Here is an 18,286-nt window from a genome sequence, read left to right on the forward strand (position 1 = left end):
TTTCATTTGTCACGGGAATGGTGACCCTACATTTAGAAAAGGTCTTCAGCAGAGTAGGTAAGCAACAGATGAGAGTTGCAAATACTGCTTAGCAAAGTTATCTTGGAGGTAAGATCTCTTGGCTCATAAAAAGTGGCTGCTCTATGCAGCCACTGTGACTTCTAATATTTAATTTCCCAAAGCCTGCAGCCTCATGACTGAACAGAACCCATAGGTTTTGAAAATTTATTTTCCAGATGAGCTGTTTTTGCAAGCTGAGTTTGGTCTGAGGGCTCAGGTTTCTCTAGAATACTTGAGCTATGTTCTTTAAGGGATTTAAAACATATATGCAGTGTTATATGTATGTCTATGTATATATATATGTATGTTTGTATATATATGTAAGTTTTGCTTAATAATGATAGTTACACTGGGGAACAGGAACTCTCCTCTGATGGTAGCCGGCTGCTGTGCTTAACTGGTTTTACAGTTATTTTGCTCTTGGCATGGAGACTGTCACATTTCATCCAGAGTACTCCGTATATGGGATTCTTCCAGCATCGGCAGGAGTAAAGTCCATGTCCTCATCCTCGGGGTTATGCTTCAGGGAGCTTTCCCTAGGGATTCACTGACGGATGGATTTGTGCAGTGAGGGGCACTGTGGTTGTGGTGGAGTGGAGTGGGGAGAGCACATGCTGCAAGGAAAATGTCGTTCGGGGAGAAAAAAAATAGAGGACTTTCTTTTTTCATTCTGCGACGTGAGATTTTGTTCTGTGGCATGAGCCTTTTTTCGTTCTGCATCCAGAGGAGGGCAGTGGAGCTGGTGAAAGGTCTGGAGCGCAAGACGTGTAAGCAGCGGCTGAAGAAGCTGATGCTGTTTAATCTGGAGAAAAGGAGTCTCGGGGATGACCTTATCAGTCTAAAACCACGTGAAAGGAGGTTGTAGCCAGATGGGGGTCGGTGTCTTTTCCCAGGCAACCAGCGACTGGACCAGAGGACATAGTCTCAAGCTGCAACAGGGAAAGTTTAGGCTGGACATAAGGAGGAATTTCTTCACAGACACGGTGATTAGATATTAGAATAGACTTCCCAGCGAGGCGGTGGAGTCACCGTCCCTGGCGCTGTTTAAGGGAAGACTGGACGTAGTGCCATGGTCTCGTTCACACGGGTGGTGTTCGCTCATAGGTTGGGTTCGATCATCTCAGCGGTCTTTTCCAACCTAATCGGTTCTGTGAGTCTCTGGTGTTCGGCACTCGGCTCTCCTCCGGGCAGGCGGGGGGCCTGCCCTTCTCAGGAACGCGGGCGGAGACAGGGTGGTGAGAGCCGCCCGGCCCCGCTGTGAGGGTCGGGACTGAGCGGCTCCTCGCAGGCTGGGACGGGCACCGGCGCCCCCCTCCAGCCCACGGCAGGCGTCTGGCCTCAGGCAGGGGCCGTACTGGGGCAGCGCCGGGGCGGTACCGGGGGCGGTACCGGGGGCGGTGCTGGGGGCGGTGCTGGGGGCGGTGCTGGGGGCGGTGCTGGGGGCGGTGCTGGGGGCGGTACTGGGGGCGGTACTGGGGCGGTACCGGGGGCGGTACTGGGGGCGGTACTGGGGCGGTACTGGGGGCGGTAGCGGGGCGGTGTCTGCATTCACTGCCCGCCGAGGCAGGTCGGCCTCTGCGGCCCTTCCGGGTCCCCCGCCCAGCTCCGCTCCACGCCCCGCCGCAGGTGAGCCCCCTCCGCCCCCCGCAGGGCCGACACCGCGACCCCCGCCCGCCCCTGCCGGGCCGGGGCCGATCGGCTGCCTCCTTATTTCTCTTTGCGTTAGTGAAGCAGACGTGGGCCGCGTGATCTTTGGGTTATCCCTTCGTTTGTGCCTCACAGATTTTTCTCTCAAAGCAGCTAAGAAAGGACCATGGGAGTTCAAGGGCTTTGGAAGCTGCTCGAATGCACCGGGAGACCCATAAACCCAGAAACGCTAGAAGGGAAAATTCTTGCTGTGGGTATCCTTTAAAAGTAAAGCTGGGGAGCCAGAGTTGTGAGAGAGATTATCTTAATTTATAAGTGATCATCTTGTTGAGATTATGATGATTATGATTGTTATTAACTTTAAATTGACAGCATTTTGGTAAGTGGATTTTATGCTTTACAATAAGCTCTTTCTGTTTTTATCTTTTTAAAAATAGGCTTTTCTGAATAGGTTCCTTACAGAAGTGTTGAACTCTAGGATTTTGTGCTTTATAAATAACCAAATGTGCTGCTCTCAGTAGGACTGTATGATGGGATCCTAAATAGTTAAGGATCAGCTTTCCTATCCTGTATGCTTGGTTAAATGCTCGAAAGATGTGGAGGGAAGTTAGCCTTCATTTATTTGTAAAAAACTTGCTCCATAGTTGCTTCCACTCTACTTTTTGTGCAGGGCAATAGGGGCAAGAATTTATTCATCTCCAAAGTTCGCATCTATTTGGATAATTTTGGTTTCCATAAACCAAGCCTGGAGCAGTGGGTAAAAGCCACTCAGTCAAATATGTGCACTTTATACAAACTCTTAATGTAATATATGTGTAAGAGAGCACATTTTTTCCTCTCAACGGTTCTTTAAGATATCAGTATTTGGTTGAACCAAGCAATAAAGGGAACCAGAGATCGTGGGGGTATTTCCGTACGGAACGCTCACCTCCTCACTCTGTTCCATCGACTCTGCAAGCTACTGTTTTTCCGAATTCGACCTGTCTTTGTTTTTGATGGAGAGGCACCTCTTCTGAAGAGACAAACCTTGGTAAGTGCCTTTGCTGACTCATTACAATGCAAAATAGGGTGTATGTCTACTGATGCTAAGTAACCATGTTCAGTTTCCTTCCTACTGTTCTCCTTGTGCTTCTGATCTGTGAGGATGGAGAGCATGAAACCACTGCTGTGCAGGTGTCCTCTGCAGCTCTCCAGCCTAGGTTAGCTCTTGGAGCATGCAGCAGCTTTCTTTTGATAGAGGCAGGTTTGATTTGCATAGAAACCAGGTTGTGGAGAAGTAGAGGGTGGCATAAGCATGCATCATGCTGCAGAATGGACCTGAATGAACTCTTGTGGTATTTGTACCCAGAAACTGAAAGCTGTTCCCAAGTCCCACAGAGGAAACAGACATAGATTTAGAGGCTTTGAAGGTGATGACCCCAGTAGTGTAGGATGAGTTTGGAGTAGCTCATAGGCTCAGCACACAGAATTTTGACAGTGATTCATTGGATGTGCATCTTCAGCATCGGGCAAAATCTTGTTGGTATTAATCTTATTTTCACAGGCTAAGCGAAGGCAAAGAAAAGAGGTTGCCCTCAGTGATTCCAGGGAAACTACAGAGAAACTCTTGAAAACGCTTTTGAAGAGACACGCTATCAAGACTGCTCTTTCGGGAAAAAGGCAAGAATAAAAATTATTTTTCCCTTGTTTATAAGTGTCTGGTAATTCTTTATGTAGCTGTTAATCACTGTTTTTGGGTTTTTTTTCCCCTTTTCCCTAAGCAATGAAGTGTTGCCCAGTATTACACAAGTTCGAAGAGCAGAAATTGATGATATGTATGTATTGCCTGCTTTAGAAGATGAAGAGAAGAATAGGTAGGTAAAATTAAGAAAAATAGCTTAAACTAGGGTAAAAGCATTAAACACATTTTTTATGCTGCTGAAAGGCGTTTGAGTTATGATATATGAAGGTTTTCTTTTAAATTTATATTTTATTTCAGTTTCTTTTTGGAGAGTTTGTTTATAACTTTATACAGAACCCTTCTAGTTACTTATGAGAAAGTAACAGAAGAAGCTTTCAGCCCACAGATTAAATTTCTCCACTGGATCCATGTTTAAGGCTGAAAGTTCTACCTCAGACTCTGTGGCCATATCTGTACAACTAAGTGGGACTGATTGTTCAAGCTTGGGTGACTGCTGCCTGTGTGGCAGCTTGACTCTGGTTTGTGTCCCCTGTTCAGACTGTCGATGTGTTCAGCAGAAGCAGGCCCTGTTCGTGCTTGTCAAATGTGACAAATTTAACAAACTGAGAACATGAAGCTATGCGTTAGATTGCTCTATGTGTATCTGTCCTTTCATGCACTTTAAACATTATCAGGTAGTGATTTAAGCAGCATCAGTTGTCTCAATCTAGTTTTAGCTGACATAAGTCTGCCTTCTTGCTTTTTGCTCAGATCTTTTTGACACTTGTACGTATTTATGTGTGTTTGTATGTATATGCATATATATATGTGTGTGTATTTCTGTACTTACTACCAAAACAATCACTAATATCCTTTTGCTTAAAATAGGAGCTTTATTTTCCTGGGTAAATATCTACACCTTTTGTTTTCTCTTTGTGATTTTTAGCTCGGATGAGGAGGAAGAAAAAGAATGGCAAATGAGAGTGAGCCAAAAAAAGATGTTGCAAGTAAGTGCAACCTAATTGCCCTGTTACTGTGAACAATCTTTTCATTCATGTGCTATGCTTAAAAGACAAACAAAAGCTTAAAAAAACTCAATCGTTTGGAGATATAGGTCTTACTATAGCATTACTTCTCAAACAAACAATTTAATTTTTGGTACTCTAAGAATTCCTGATAATGAGGAAATATAAATGTAATTTCTCCACTAGAATACAACAGAATAGAAATTTTTTATGGTATCACTTTTTTTTTTTTCTTTTTACTACTTTGTCTGAAAATGTGGAGAAGAAATTGTTTTTTATGATGATGTACATGACATGCATGCATTTATACACGTATGTACACACATAAAAGACAGCATATTTAACAAGCTTCCTTTGCTTCTCCAAATATGAACTGATGTTGAAGCACTTCGTTCCTTGAGTTTTCACAGATAAAATCTGTATTTGCTTCTGATGTGCTCATAGGAACAGTAGAAGAGAAATATATAACCTAAGGAGAAGACATAATGAGTAATAAAATTATCTCTGCTTTCATCAATAGAAAAAAAAAACCTCTTGAAAATTCTGTTTATCTTTGAAGTAGAACCTCTTTAGAATGATAAAATCAGACTAGCTGAGGCTATAGGATCTACTTCTGTGACTTTTACTAAGTATCTTTTTGTAGAAAGAATAAAACCAAGTTTCTCTGTATAATGTATGTCAATAATTATGTACTTTACATTGTTTTATTATGTAGCAGTTACCTTTTTTTTCCCTTGTTTTCTTTACCATAGAGGAAGTAGCAACAAAGTTCTTACAGTGTTTTTGTTTTTGGTCTTGTTTGGAATGATACTCTAAATATTTTACTATTTTTGCTGTGATGTAATGTAAAATATATATTTTGTGTTGTTTTCTATTTTTATAGGAACAGTTATGTGAAAATCCTTATTCTGTAGATATTGAATCAGAAGATTTCAACAAGCTGCCTCCAGAAGTAAAACACGAGATCTTGACTGATATTAAAGAACTTACAAAGCGAAGAAGAACGTTATTTGAAGCAATGCCAGAGGTAATATTTAAAATAGTTTTCAAGCCATCAGAATGGAGCTATTGCCATTAACGCAGATGAGGACTATGTAAACGTATCACATCTGGAAAGCTTTACTCCCTGAACTACTTAATAAGAGATGTTATGTTGAGGGGGGAAAAAATCCAATGAAATAATTACTCTTAACTGCCTTATCTTTTGATTTCCACTAAAATTAGCAGAGCTAATTCAGTTTGGCAAGAATGGGAAAAAGTGTGCTCTGTCTTATGCCTCATCAGCATTGTGCCCAAGATTTCAATTGTAAAAAATAAGCTACTGGTGTGGATAACTCAGGCAGAATGAACACAGCCAGGATTCTAGACCCTGAGATTGTTAGGGGAGCTGGCAACTGGAAAAAGGCTTTTGTAATGCTGAAGCTGCTCAGAGACAAATGGAGAATCCTACAGTACCACTTGTGCAGTTAGATTTGAAAGTACAATATATGTCAGATCAAATGATAGCTAAGAATCATAATTTTAAAATAGTCCACGTGTGGATTCTGTTTTAATTGCTTTTTTTTTTAAGATGGAAATTACCTCTGCCAGCCAGCTAAGTTATGTTGTTCACATAGTTGAGTTCTCACTTTTAACAAGCAGTCAGAACTACTGGTACCTTTTAGAATTTTTGTGTGTTACCAGGATAGTATTGCTGACGCTTGGGAGTGCAACAGTCAGTAAAACACAAATGTTACCTGTTTAAATGAACTCTTTTAAGAGTTCCCACACTCTCCAGAGTGTGGGAAATGAACTTGCTTAAAAGGGGCATTTTATTTCAATTGACTTGTTTGTTTTGTTTTGTTTTGTTTCATTTTGTTTTGTTTTGAGGACTCCAATGAGTTTTCCCAGTACCAGCTTAGGGGCTTGCTTAAAAAAAGCAACCTCAATCGGTGCATAGAGAATGTGCAAAAAGAAATGAATCAACAGCACTCGGGTGAAATCCAAACACAGTATGAAAATGAAGGTGGTTTTGTGAAAGAAGTGGAATCAAGGAGGGTGGTCTCTGAAGAGACTTCTCACTATATTCTGATAAAGGGTATGTCAGGTCTTAATTTTGTAAAACCTTGTTTGGAGTGTATACTCTGCAACTGGCAGTTTTAAAAGAAACACAGTATTGTTTACGGGTGCATGTAGCCAATGCTTTGTAAGAAATGTGCATTACTACTGCACATAATTAACTGTGATCTGTAAATCTGTAGAAAAGTGGTTTATTAATCTTTATATAATGATGTTCATTATATGTGTTTATATAATGATGCTCATTATGTAAAATGAACATAGTATAAAGTATAAAACTTTATAGTAAAACTACTATAAAGCAGTTTTTTTACTAAAACAAAAAAAAATCAACAAAAAACTTTCTTTCAGGTATTCAAGCAAAAGAAGCTATAAATAGAGACTTGGAAACTACTGCAGGACCGTCATCAAAAATGCTTGAATTTACTAAACTGAATAAAACCAATGAATCTCCTGCTAATGCAAAGGTAGTTGCATCTGACAAGATGCAGATAGAGAAAGATAATAACGTGGTGACAGCACCACCCTCTCCTAGGACTTTGATTGCTATCCAGGAAGCTATGGTAGAAAGCAGTTCAGAAGAAGAACTGGATACAGGACAATTGAATGTAGACCAATTTGTAACAGAGGAAGGCAGTGTGTCTCCAAGAACACTACGGGCAATTCAGCAAGCTCTGAGTGATGAGGATAAAAGGGAGGAAGTTGTTACTGTTAGAACTGATGGAGTGCTACCAGAAAGATCAGAAGTGAAAGATTTTCTGCTTAGTAGCTCAGATGAGGAAGAGCAGATTCCTGAAGTTAAGGAGGGAACAAACATACCTACAGCTACAATTTGTTCGTCAGTCCAAGTGACTATGCATGGTGCTGAATTTGAACAGAAGAGTCAGGAGTTGGAAGAAAATCATGTTACACCCAAAGACACTGGTGTATCCACAGCTGAAAATTACTCTTCTACTGACAATATTAAAAAAGGCAAAGAAGATGTAAGCAAAGAAGAAAATGGTCCAAAAATTATATTGCACCCAAGGATACCAATATATCCAGAGCTGAAAATTATTCATGTATTGACAATGCTAGAAAAGACACAGAAGATGTAGACAAAGAAGAAAATGGTTCCAAAAATCATATTTCACCCAAAGATACTAGTATATCCAGAGCTGAAAATTATCCTTGTATTGACAATACTGGAAAAGGCAAAAAAGACTTAGACAAAGAAGAAAATGGTTCTAAGATGGACTTAAAGTCTTTGAGAGATAAGGATATGAATTTGTGTGTGCAGAAATCAAGTTGTTCCTCTGTACAAACTAGTATTGGGGGTTTGATTCATGCTCCAACAACAGACCTTTCTAAAAATGAGGAAAACTTGAAAATTTCTGAAAATATAGAGGAAATAATTTCGCAAACAGAAGAGAATGTATCTGAGGTACAAAAGGATATTAGAGTTTTTCCAGAAGCAAGAGGTCCTGAGGAGGAAAGAGAAGGGATATCACAGTCTGAAGACAGTGATTCCGATGGTATGTGCTTTTTAATTGTGTAAAAAGATAAAAATATAGGAACTTACTGTATTTGTAGTCTTTTGAAGTGAACCTTTTCTCTTAGTGAGAAGTGCTTTAAATACATCTATCCCTACACACATAGGACATGAGAAGAAAATTTGAGCTATTTTTTTCCCCTTGGTGTCACATTTTATCATTGAAACCTGAATATACAGTACAGAGAGTCAGGAAAGCATGTTGTTGTGTACACTGAATTTAACTGGTATATTAATGGTCAGCCACTTGGTTTGTGTCTGCATGTAGAAAAAAAAAACAAACACTGCCTAAGTTAAAAATATGTTCAAGTGTCTATTTTCTCTTAATAGCAAGCTTTATTGAAGTGGATACTGAAATCAGTAATGAGGCTGAGTTTCCTACTAAATATGATGAAAAACTGGGTGATGAAGCAACGCTTTCAGAAGTGGAGACAGACAGACCTGACGTTGTCACACAGGAGCTGCTGCAGGAGTCCGATGAAGTGCAGTTAGGAAATGCTCAGAATGTTGAAAGAGAAGCTGGTGGTAAAGATGCAGTGGATGAGTGGCAAGATATCAGTTTGGTAACTTGTTCTCCTTGTTACTTGTTTTGAGGTAGGAATGGAGTGCTTTGTCTCCAAGTAAGGAAAACTACTGGACAGCTTCTTACTGTTTCATTGCTTTCTCATATATGTATCTAATTGTACAGGATCTGATTTTTGTTTAAAGATAGTTAATCATAATCTCTGTGAAATCAGAGGGAAACTGTAAGGGTTTAGCACACTGATGACAACCTATCTCTGGTACTGCATTAGAGAAGTTGTAACAACTTCTGAGTGTGAATTAATGGATCATACACTACTGGAATAATTATAGCCGGAGACTTACTTTGGTGCTGTACTTAACTAAGTATACCTGAATTGCTGAAATAATGAAAATCTTGGTTTATGTTTTCAGGAAGAACTAGAAGAATTAGAAAGGGACCTTTCTACTGAGCAGAATATGCTTCAGTCTCAAAAACAGCAGCAGGAGCGTGTTGCTGCTTCTGTAACAGGACAGATGTTCTTGGAAAGCCAGGTAATATTTGTTGAGTCATTTTGATTTGTTTCCCTCCTCCACCCCAGTCATTTACTCAAACGCTGTTAGTAATTTTGGTTGATAATGGTCACCTTTTTTCCTCCTAGGGAGTTGTTTTCTTCAGTTTACTTGCTTTAAAATATTGAAAATAATGAGGTAGTCTTGAATTCCAACAAATTTACATTGATTTTATAACATTATAAAGTAATAATATAGTTAAGGATAAATAAATGTGTCTTTTAAGCACCAGCTTTTAAAGGTTGAGACAGTTTGCTTGTTTTTGTGAGGGGTCCAAAATGAACAAAAAAATATTAGGAAGCTACATTCAGCAGTATAGAATTGATATAGTCTGGGTGTTAGGTAAACTGTGATTTCCCCTAGGGATTAAAAGGTAAAAAATTACAAGAAGTCTGTATAGTTTATGCCCTGAGTAAGTCATTTTAAAGAATCTCACCAGTAATGCCTGCATAGGCCTTGTTACTGCTGTCTCACTATTAGTGTTTAAAGATCAATACAATGTGTTTGGGTTAACACACTCATAATACAGTAGGCTAGTGATAGTGTCTAATGCAATAAACTTATGCTAACCAATTAATTCTGAGAAATATGTAAATGCTTGGGGTTTTTTTGCATGAAAGGGATAATTGAGGTAGTTTTGAAATGATATTTTAATCTTGGTTACCTATTTGCTTATACTTCTTCTTCAGATGATTTTTTTAAAGACCAGTAGATTATGCTTTTGTAATATGTGTCATATGATCGCAGATTCACCATTATAGTTATAAATCTTTTGACCTTGTGCTTTTGGTCTTTATTGCAGTAAAAATTTAAAGTATTGTCAGGGCTCTAAAAGCTATCTGAGTGGGGAACATAATCCAGAATTGTGTAAATAGCACAAGTCTGTAAACCTACTGCATGTTGGATATTTAACTGAAGTTAAATAATATATTCCATAAAAGCAAAATGGTATCAAAATATGTGTATATCAAAACATGATTCAAAGAATGATTATTCTGCCCTCTGTTTCCTGATTGATATGAATGTTTCTGATATGCTTTCAACTATTTTCTTAGCTAAAGTGATGATCAATTTTTTAAAAATATGATTAACTTTTATTTTTCTTTTTTCAATTAACCTGTGTCTTTCTTTCATGAAGGCCGCATAATTGTAATGCATGGAATTTTCTCTTTGTTGTGGAAAACACAGTACTTAAGTGTGCTTGGGTAATTAAAATAGCAGGTTCTCAAAATGTGTGGTAATAATGTGCTCAAGTAGTGCTTGACTTATGTGGCTCTATCTGCCTGAGATAAGTGCAATTTCCCCCTTGCCTTAACTGTGCTTGGCACTTTTTAGTGGAAATTAAGATTTGCTGTAAAATATTAAATACATCCCAAGTGTGAATCTAGCAGTTCCAAGTCAGGCACCAGTATGATAGAAGTTAATTCTTTAGATGAATTGTTGTTTTCCCTCCATCCTACAGGAGCTTCTGCGTCTGTTTGGCATTCCGTATATTGAAGCTCCGATGGAAGCAGAGGCACAGTGTGCCATACTGGACCTTACTGATCAGACCTCTGGGACAATCACCGATGACAGCGATGTTTGGTTATTTGGCGCGCGACACGTTTACAAAAATTTCTTCAGCCAGAACAAATATGTAGAATATTACCAGTATATTGATTTGCAAAATGAGCTAGGTAAGCCTCGAGTATTGATTTGTTAAACGCAGTCTTTAACAAGACAGCGCTGCCATCTGTCTCTTTGAAATTGTATTTTCTACAGAATTTCATGTGTCTGTTATTACAATGCCTGTTCTTTGGAGAGTCTCTAAAGCCATTCAGTTAGGTTGCTGTTTTTTACTGCCAACTGACAGCCCTGAATATACAAACTCCTGCATTTAATATACTGAGTTAACGTGATGATCGTCAAGGCTGGAGATATGAACTGTGATATCAGTTCCTGGGTAAATGTTAGCATGACTTCCCTGATGTGGTGGGGAAATTATATTCTGATGTCATCAGAGTTATAGTCGTCTGAAAGTGGAAGTTAGTTTGCGCATACTGACACTTAATGTATTAAAAGAGAATCAGGAATGTGTGTATGCTATGTAAAACATTTTTTATTTAGTTAACACTGACAGATTTTTTTTCTACTTTCAGATATTACTCTTCAACCAGTCTAATCAAATTGTTACTAATTTTGTTGAACTACTAAACTTCAGTGTCACATAGCGTATTAGGGAAAATATGAGCCAAGTTAAACTTGTTATGTCTTTTTCTAGCAGAATTCATAAAATCAGTTTTGTCACTTTCAAATTTGAGAGGTTATAGACTTTGAAATAATATTTTAATGTCTTCAACATGTAACATTTCATAACATTTTTATGTGGTGAAAAATATACCTTTGGTTTCTTCTTCCAGCAAATTGAACAAAATATTTTTTCCCCTACTGAAGTAGCTTAGTTGGAAAGAATTGCTGTAAAAGCATGTATGTGATTTTTAACTGTTATTAATGTAATAAACCAAAGCTTTTATTTATTTATTGGGGGAAAATAGTCACCATTGGTCTTCATGTCACATTCCTCTGCAGCCTTGTACTGCTACTTCTTTCCCATGTGTTGTACAATTCTTCTTTCTTAGCCCCTTTCTTGATAGATATCCTGACTAGCATGATGATGATCTTGCTTTGTGTGTTTAGACTCACATCCCTCCTTCTCTGCATTGAATTTTCAAAAATTAATTTTTATTGAAATCTAAACTATTGAAACTGGTCACTAAAAGTCAGTCTGGTTGCCTCAAACCTTACAGCATATCAAGTAGAAGTGGTCGGCTGAGTTTTTCCTTCTTTCTGGCTGTTCCACAGGTTCTTCTGGCCTACTTAGTAACTGCACCAGCACAGAACAAAAGCCTCCCACTTGGGGAACACTTTTAAGAAGCAGAGGCATTAATATTATGGGCTAGTATTCAAACAGAATGTTTTTATTAAAGCTTTTTTTATTAAAGCATTAAATTTGGGTCAACATTAGATCGGAACAGGACAGTAATTGGATAAAATAAATGTAAAAAAAAAAAATCTCTTAACAACCCTGAATTTCCCAAAGGTTTAGACAATCATTTAGGTTGGAAAAGACCTCTGAGGTTATCGAGTCCAGCCTTTGACTGATCATCACCTTATCAACTAGATCGTGGCACTGAGTGCCACATCTAGTTGTTTCTTGAACTCCTCCAGGGATGGTGAATCCACCACCTCCCCAGGCAGCCCATTCCAATGTTTAACAACCCTTTCTGCGAAAAAATTCCTCCTGATGTCCATTGTAACATTTTAATTTTGGCAAGATGTATTTGCCAGGTTAGCACAACTATTGGCGCTTGAGCTAGCAGGAGCATATTTGCAATGCTCCAGAATATAATTTAGCAAATTCTGTTGTTGAATTAAATATAATTTTACAGAGTAAATGCCTTTGTGTTCCTCTTGCGTTTTGCCTTTCAGATAATATTTTTTAATTTGTAAGAGAATAAATGCTGAATCCACTGGTTTTATTTGGTTTGTACACTTTCTTTTACAGGGTTGGATAGAAGCAAGCTGATTAATTTGGCATACTTGCTTGGAAGTGACTACACTGAAGGCATCCCAAATGTCGGCTCTGTAACAGCGATGGAGATTTTAAATGAATTTCCTGGGCATGGCTTAGAACCACTCTTAAAATTTGCGTATGCTTCATTCTGTTTTGCTCTTTTGCCTCTCCATATTATGAATATTAATGAATATGCTTTTCTGCTGCTTAAGCATTCAGCAAAATGCATGACCATCTTTGACCATCATTAAGGAGACTAAGCTGTAAAACGTGCGTCTCCATTATATCACTATTTGAGATGATAGGTAAATAAGGTGACATGTTGATACAGCAATTACAGTGAGATGAATGAAAACAACAGAACAGCTGTAAAACTGTGTGACTGCCTCAGAGTTCGTTGCAGAGCTGGATCCATAGTGGAGCAGAGGTTTATTCTGCCTGAGTTTGTGAGAAGTTTCTTATAGCTTGTTCATAGAGAAAAGAAAATGGATGACCTGGAAAGAGACAGACAGGTAGGCTGTGGAGAAGAAAAGGATTTGAAGAGGGCCAAGGCAGTTCTATTGGCAAAGGCGAGGATGATTGGAAGGTTTGGGTTTTGTTTGTTTGTTTTGTTTTATTGGGGTTTGTTTGGTTTGCTTTAGTTTGGTGGGTTTTTTTGTTTTCTTTTTTTCCCCCTTTCATACCAAAAAATATCTCAAAAAACGATCCTTGTGTGTAGAAGTAAGGCTGAAGTTAAGGTCTTCCGTTTAGCAACTTATGGAGAATCTAGGTGATGTTTACTACTGTGGCTTACAATGACTGCATTTAATCTGTGTGTTTTGTCTTCTCTGTTTTCAGATTATTTATCACTTTGACTGTCCTTTATTTAGAAATTTTCTACCTCATCCCTTGTAGCAGCTGAAGTAGAGAGACTAAGGCTCTTGAAATTAGTGGGTGGCTCTTGATATTTCAAATTATATGTTATGGAGGCAAATTAATAATCTCTGTTTTTCAGTGAGTGGTGGAATGAGGCTCAGAAGAATAAGAAATTGAGACCTAATCCACATGATACCAAGGTCAAGAAGAAACTACGGGAGCTGCAGCTTTCTTCAGGTTTCCCAAATCCAGCAGTGGCAGAAGCGTACCTGAAGCCTGTGGTGGATGAGACAAGGAGTTCATTCACCTGGGGGAAGCCTGACTTAGAGCAGATCAGAGAATATCCTTTTACTGTATGGTAGGACTTGTTAGGTAAAAGTATTCAAAGTACATAAAGTGTGTTAGTGAGTAAGTAATGGAGTGGTAGGTTCTTAACATCTCTTGGGTGTGAGGGAGCCCCAGGCCTGTCCGCATATGCTTTCCTAAAATGACACCAGCTCTGGAATGCGAGGGAATGCAGCCATGCTTGTGTGGTACTCAAGACTTCACTGCCCTCCTGAGAGAGTGGGCTCCTTTCGATTTGTGTGGAAATAGAATCTTGTAGCTGGCCTAACTAATTTGTTTTGATCCTCCTGCTTCTGTAAGTGTCCTGTGCCTGTTTCTAGATTTAGAGTTAGTAGGATTGTTTACATACTCTTGATGTATGTTTGCCATTTTTCATGAATAAGTCAAAGCCTAATCAGAAATGGTGTTTCATTCTGCACTTTATCCCAAATATTCCATGCATTTCTTCCAGTAATGTCTTTTTGTTGCATCTGTTGCAGTCTGAGCTGCACCGGATTGTTGAAAAGTAGATGGCAATACATGCAGAGCTAAAAGTGTTTTAAACAGTACATGGAATTTCCAGTGTGTGCAAGTGTAAAAATAAGGTTTATTTATAACTGTTTTGTCTTATGATGATACTGTGTAGCCAAAATGAGTTCTGTCTTCACTGAAACATGCTTTTGGAAATGTTGATATTAGAGAAAAGGTTTTGCAACTATTGGAGATGTAACAGTGTGATTGTGATGCATAGCGTAATAATGCAAACGTCCACATAAGCCAACTGTATTAACTTACAGTCTTTGCTCTGGTTTTGTAGTAGAAAAGCTTTTGAACTGGGGCAACTTTCCTCCAGACATTGTTTACTTGAGGAATTTTCATTTTATGTGTTTACAGAATACTAGTTAATAGCCATTTTGTAAAGTTCCTTAACTTTCTGCACATTCTGTAAGGATCACTTTGGCTGGACTATAGCGAAGATAGATGGAATCCTTTTGCCTGTGATGAAACAGCTGAATGTGCAGCAGGTAAAGTATAAAACCTATAGTTTAGGGCAACTGGAAAATTGCGAGAAGCATTTTAAAATTAAGAGCAAGGATTTAAACTAAAATATATTTCTCAAAAACTGGGCTTTGGTCATATGTTTTATAATCTTTATGTATGTATATTTAAATCATAAAACTTACTTCTCCAGGCTTCATTTCTGTATGATTTGAGTGTGCTGCGAGGGACTCTACATAATTTCAATTGTTGGTCTAGATTTTATTATCTATCAAGCACCTATCCCAAGTCCAGGCTACTGTTTCTTCTGGACGTAGCTGATGTTACAGGTGCCTCAAGCAGCTTCAGTAATTTTAAAAGACAGTGTACTATCTCTAAAAAGTATTTATAAAAATGCCCTTAAGGTTTTGGTGAAGTGACACTGCCCATTTGATACCATACATATCCTTTGAGGAGGAGTGCAGGCTGAACTGTTGAGCAAGTGCCCATTAATAATATTATTCTAATTTCCAGATAAATGTTCTGTCAACTTTAATGAAATCTGAAAGGGAATAGTGATGCATACTGTGAAAACTGTCAAAGTCAGTTGTAAAACTGATCACCAAGTCTCAGGCTCTTTTCTCCTTTTGTCATACACAAGGTAGATACGTTGTCTAAACCAGTGTTCTAGGTTCTCTGTGTCACTCAAAGGACTGAAAGGTACCAAACCCCATGATTAAATACATATACTTTTGGGTTGACTGGAGCATCCTTTGGAAGCGTCTATTTCTCTAAGACAATTCTAGGGAAAATACAGAGGACTACGTTAATCTATACAGTAAGCCTAGCTGTGGTTGAATAGAACAGATCCATCCTGTATGACTACTTCAAGTTCTACTCTTCGTAATTATGCTGTAGCAGCATGTGGTACAATGAACTTGAGTCAAATGACTGTGTTGCACTTGCAGGCACAAACGTAAAGTGCACTTAGAGCATTTACTTAGTAAACATTCTGCTGTTTTAACAGCTTGAAGCTAAGGATGTGTTTGTAAGGACATCCTTAAGTGCACTACAGAGGTTCTCTGTATTAGGGTTGAAAATAGCAACGTATGTCTAATCATCAGCAGCACAATGTTTATGAATTGCACTGATGGTTGCTAATTATTTGGTTTCTGTAAAGATTTTTGTATAATTTATAATAAGGTATAGGCTATTACTTAATAATGCATCTTGCTGTTCACATCTATGTGCACATGTATTAATTTCATTAGTCCTTTGTCCTGCTTTAGTTTTCGATGGCTTATAGTATAGCTGAGATAAAAACTGAATTACTGTCACAGAAACATTCAAAGGTGTCTCTCTGTTTTATTTTTGGTAGACTCAGCTTCGAATTGATTCATTCTTCAGACTAGAGCAGCATGAAAAACTAGCTATTAAAAGTCAGAGACTGCGCAGAGCTGTGACTTGCCTGAAGAGAAAGGAAAAAGAAGCAGACGATGCCACTGCTGTTATAGAGATGGAATTTGAACAGCATGAGAAAACGAAAGGAGAAGGTACCACAGGCTGTGCAAATCTAGCTGTGGCAACAAAAGCCCAGAGGGGAAAGAGAAGAAAACATTCAGATTCCAGAAAAGAATGTTTATACGGAGGTGGTTTTATTGGAAATTTGCATCTTTCAGAAACTTCTGGTGACTCCTCAGAGGAATCAGAAAGCAGAGATTTAGGCAAGAGCAAAAGGAGGAAAAACACCCCTACAATAGAGACTGCAGACCATAAAGAGAAGAAGGGGTGCAGTAGCTCAAGTGATGAGGATGAAGACCTGGGAAATGTAGTCATGGTGACTGCCAAACCTGTGTTTGAGGGCAGAAAAAACAAGTCACGGGGCAAGAGAGGAATAAGAAAGAAGAAGTCTTAAAGAAGAAAAGTAATGAAAAGGACAGACTTCTGTGGGGCTTTTGATTTAAGCTTTGTAAATACTCTAATGAATTTTTGATAAAATATAATAAATTATCCCTATTTGTTAAGTACTTGTCATGCATTTTCTGTCCAGACCTTAAATAGAAGGGATTCTAAACAATGAAACAACTAATTTTAGCACATTTACTCATAAAGACCTAGATTAAACTTGACATAAGTTTTCCGGATTCAGATTTTAATATTGAACCAATATGTGATGTCCAGTCATTTACATTCTGAGTTAATTGTTAAAATCACCTGCAATCTGTTGCTTCCTTAACATAGAACTTAAATGAAGTTTTGAAAACTACCTGGGTGATTTCTAGGTGTTGCAAGACAGAAAATAAGTTCATTTAGTTTTTTCTTTGCCCTTCACTAAGCCTGTCTTGAAAGTTTTGTGCCCAAAGTAATGTTGTTTATTGAAGAGAGATGATGCAAACTCTCATAAAATCTCAAGGAAAAACACACAGTACAGTAAGTCCTTATATAATCCGATGTGCAGTAATTGTTTATGTTCTGAATGTAAATGTCATGTTTCCAGATTTGGATTTCCATGACCATGTTGAAAGACAGTATTTGTTTGCAAAAGTAGTGTTCAGAGGTACCCACTGGTTGCAGCACTCACATCAGATTAATTTGTGGGAGACAATGTGTTGGGCTCAGACTTCTCACACACCTCACCTCTTTGAATGATTGTAGAATTTATTTCTACCTCCTGTGGATTAAGGAGGAAAAGCACAGTCTTACTTTTGTTCTCACATTGCATTTTAGTCCTTCTTACCTTTTTTTGGTCTTCTCATTTGGTATTTCTACTGCGTTTCTCATTGTTTCATTGTTTGAAACACAAGTCCATATATTTAAGTTTTGTATGAGACATTATCCTCTCCTAAAAGGATGATGGGCTGAGGTGAACTTGGTGCGATTTGGCCCTCACAGTTGCAGAGAGTCTAATACTTCATGTTCAGTTTATATTGGGCAAAACTGATCCTCTTTGATACTACTTTTCTAAAAGATTATAACATTTTAAGTAAATTCCCAGCCTATACAGCCAGTTTACGGCACTGCTTTGTAAATCACCTACTAGAATCATAGAATCATAGAATTAACTGGGTTGGAAGAGACCTTCGAGATCAAGTCCAACCCTTGATCCAACCCCATTGTGATTACTAGATCATGGCACTCAGTGCCACATCCAGCCTCAATTATTACTGAATTATTACTGAATTTTACTTTGAAAGTGTGTATCAGGTCTTGGTGAGTTGTTTAATAGTTTATAAACCTAGAAGAGCTTCCCTCAATTTCTTCTGCTGAGTATGGTAAAGTACACACACCTTCACTTCTCTGTAGGGCTTGTTTAGTATTTTTGTATGATAATTTATTATTTTTCTGTGATCCCTAGACACAGTTGAGGTTGAAGTCTTAATTTTTCTAAAAAATGTGTGAAGTAAGAGACAGTTCTTGTCCTGAATTTGTTACACTCTAAAATAGAGAAGCCTTAGTAGATAGCTGTAGTTCTTCTTATGGCAGTATTTGCAATCTGTTGAGCAAATAGACATTTGGAATAT

At 38.3% G+C, this 18,286-nt stretch overlaps 1 protein-coding gene across 1 annotated transcript; it reads left to right on the forward strand.

Moving 5' to 3' along the window:
* The first annotated feature begins 1,574 nt into the window (after positions 1–1,574).
* ERCC5 (ERCC excision repair 5, endonuclease) lies at positions 1,575–16,849 on the forward strand. The gene is given in 17 exon segments (XM_050332184.1): positions 1,575–1,686; positions 1,861–1,961; positions 2,562–2,737; positions 3,251–3,366; positions 3,468–3,560; positions 4,314–4,374; positions 5,276–5,419; positions 6,262–6,469; positions 6,802–7,452; positions 7,455–7,964; positions 8,312–8,544; positions 8,918–9,037; positions 10,518–10,731; positions 12,600–12,744; positions 13,603–13,803; positions 14,728–14,812; positions 16,144–16,849. Coding segments are annotated over 16 exon segments (3,582 nt in total). The 5' UTR covers positions 1,575–1,686; positions 1,861–1,873; the 3' UTR covers positions 16,681–16,849.
* The last annotated feature ends 1,437 nt before the right edge of the window (positions 16,850–18,286 follow it).

The sequence above is a fragment of the Myiozetetes cayanensis genome, unplaced genomic scaffold (assembly GCF_022539395.1).
Source record: "Myiozetetes cayanensis isolate MyiCay16 unplaced genomic scaffold, myiCay2020 scf5-8, whole genome shotgun sequence".
In the NCBI taxonomy this organism is placed as follows: Eukaryota; Metazoa; Chordata; class Aves; order Passeriformes; family Tyrannidae; genus Myiozetetes; species Myiozetetes cayanensis.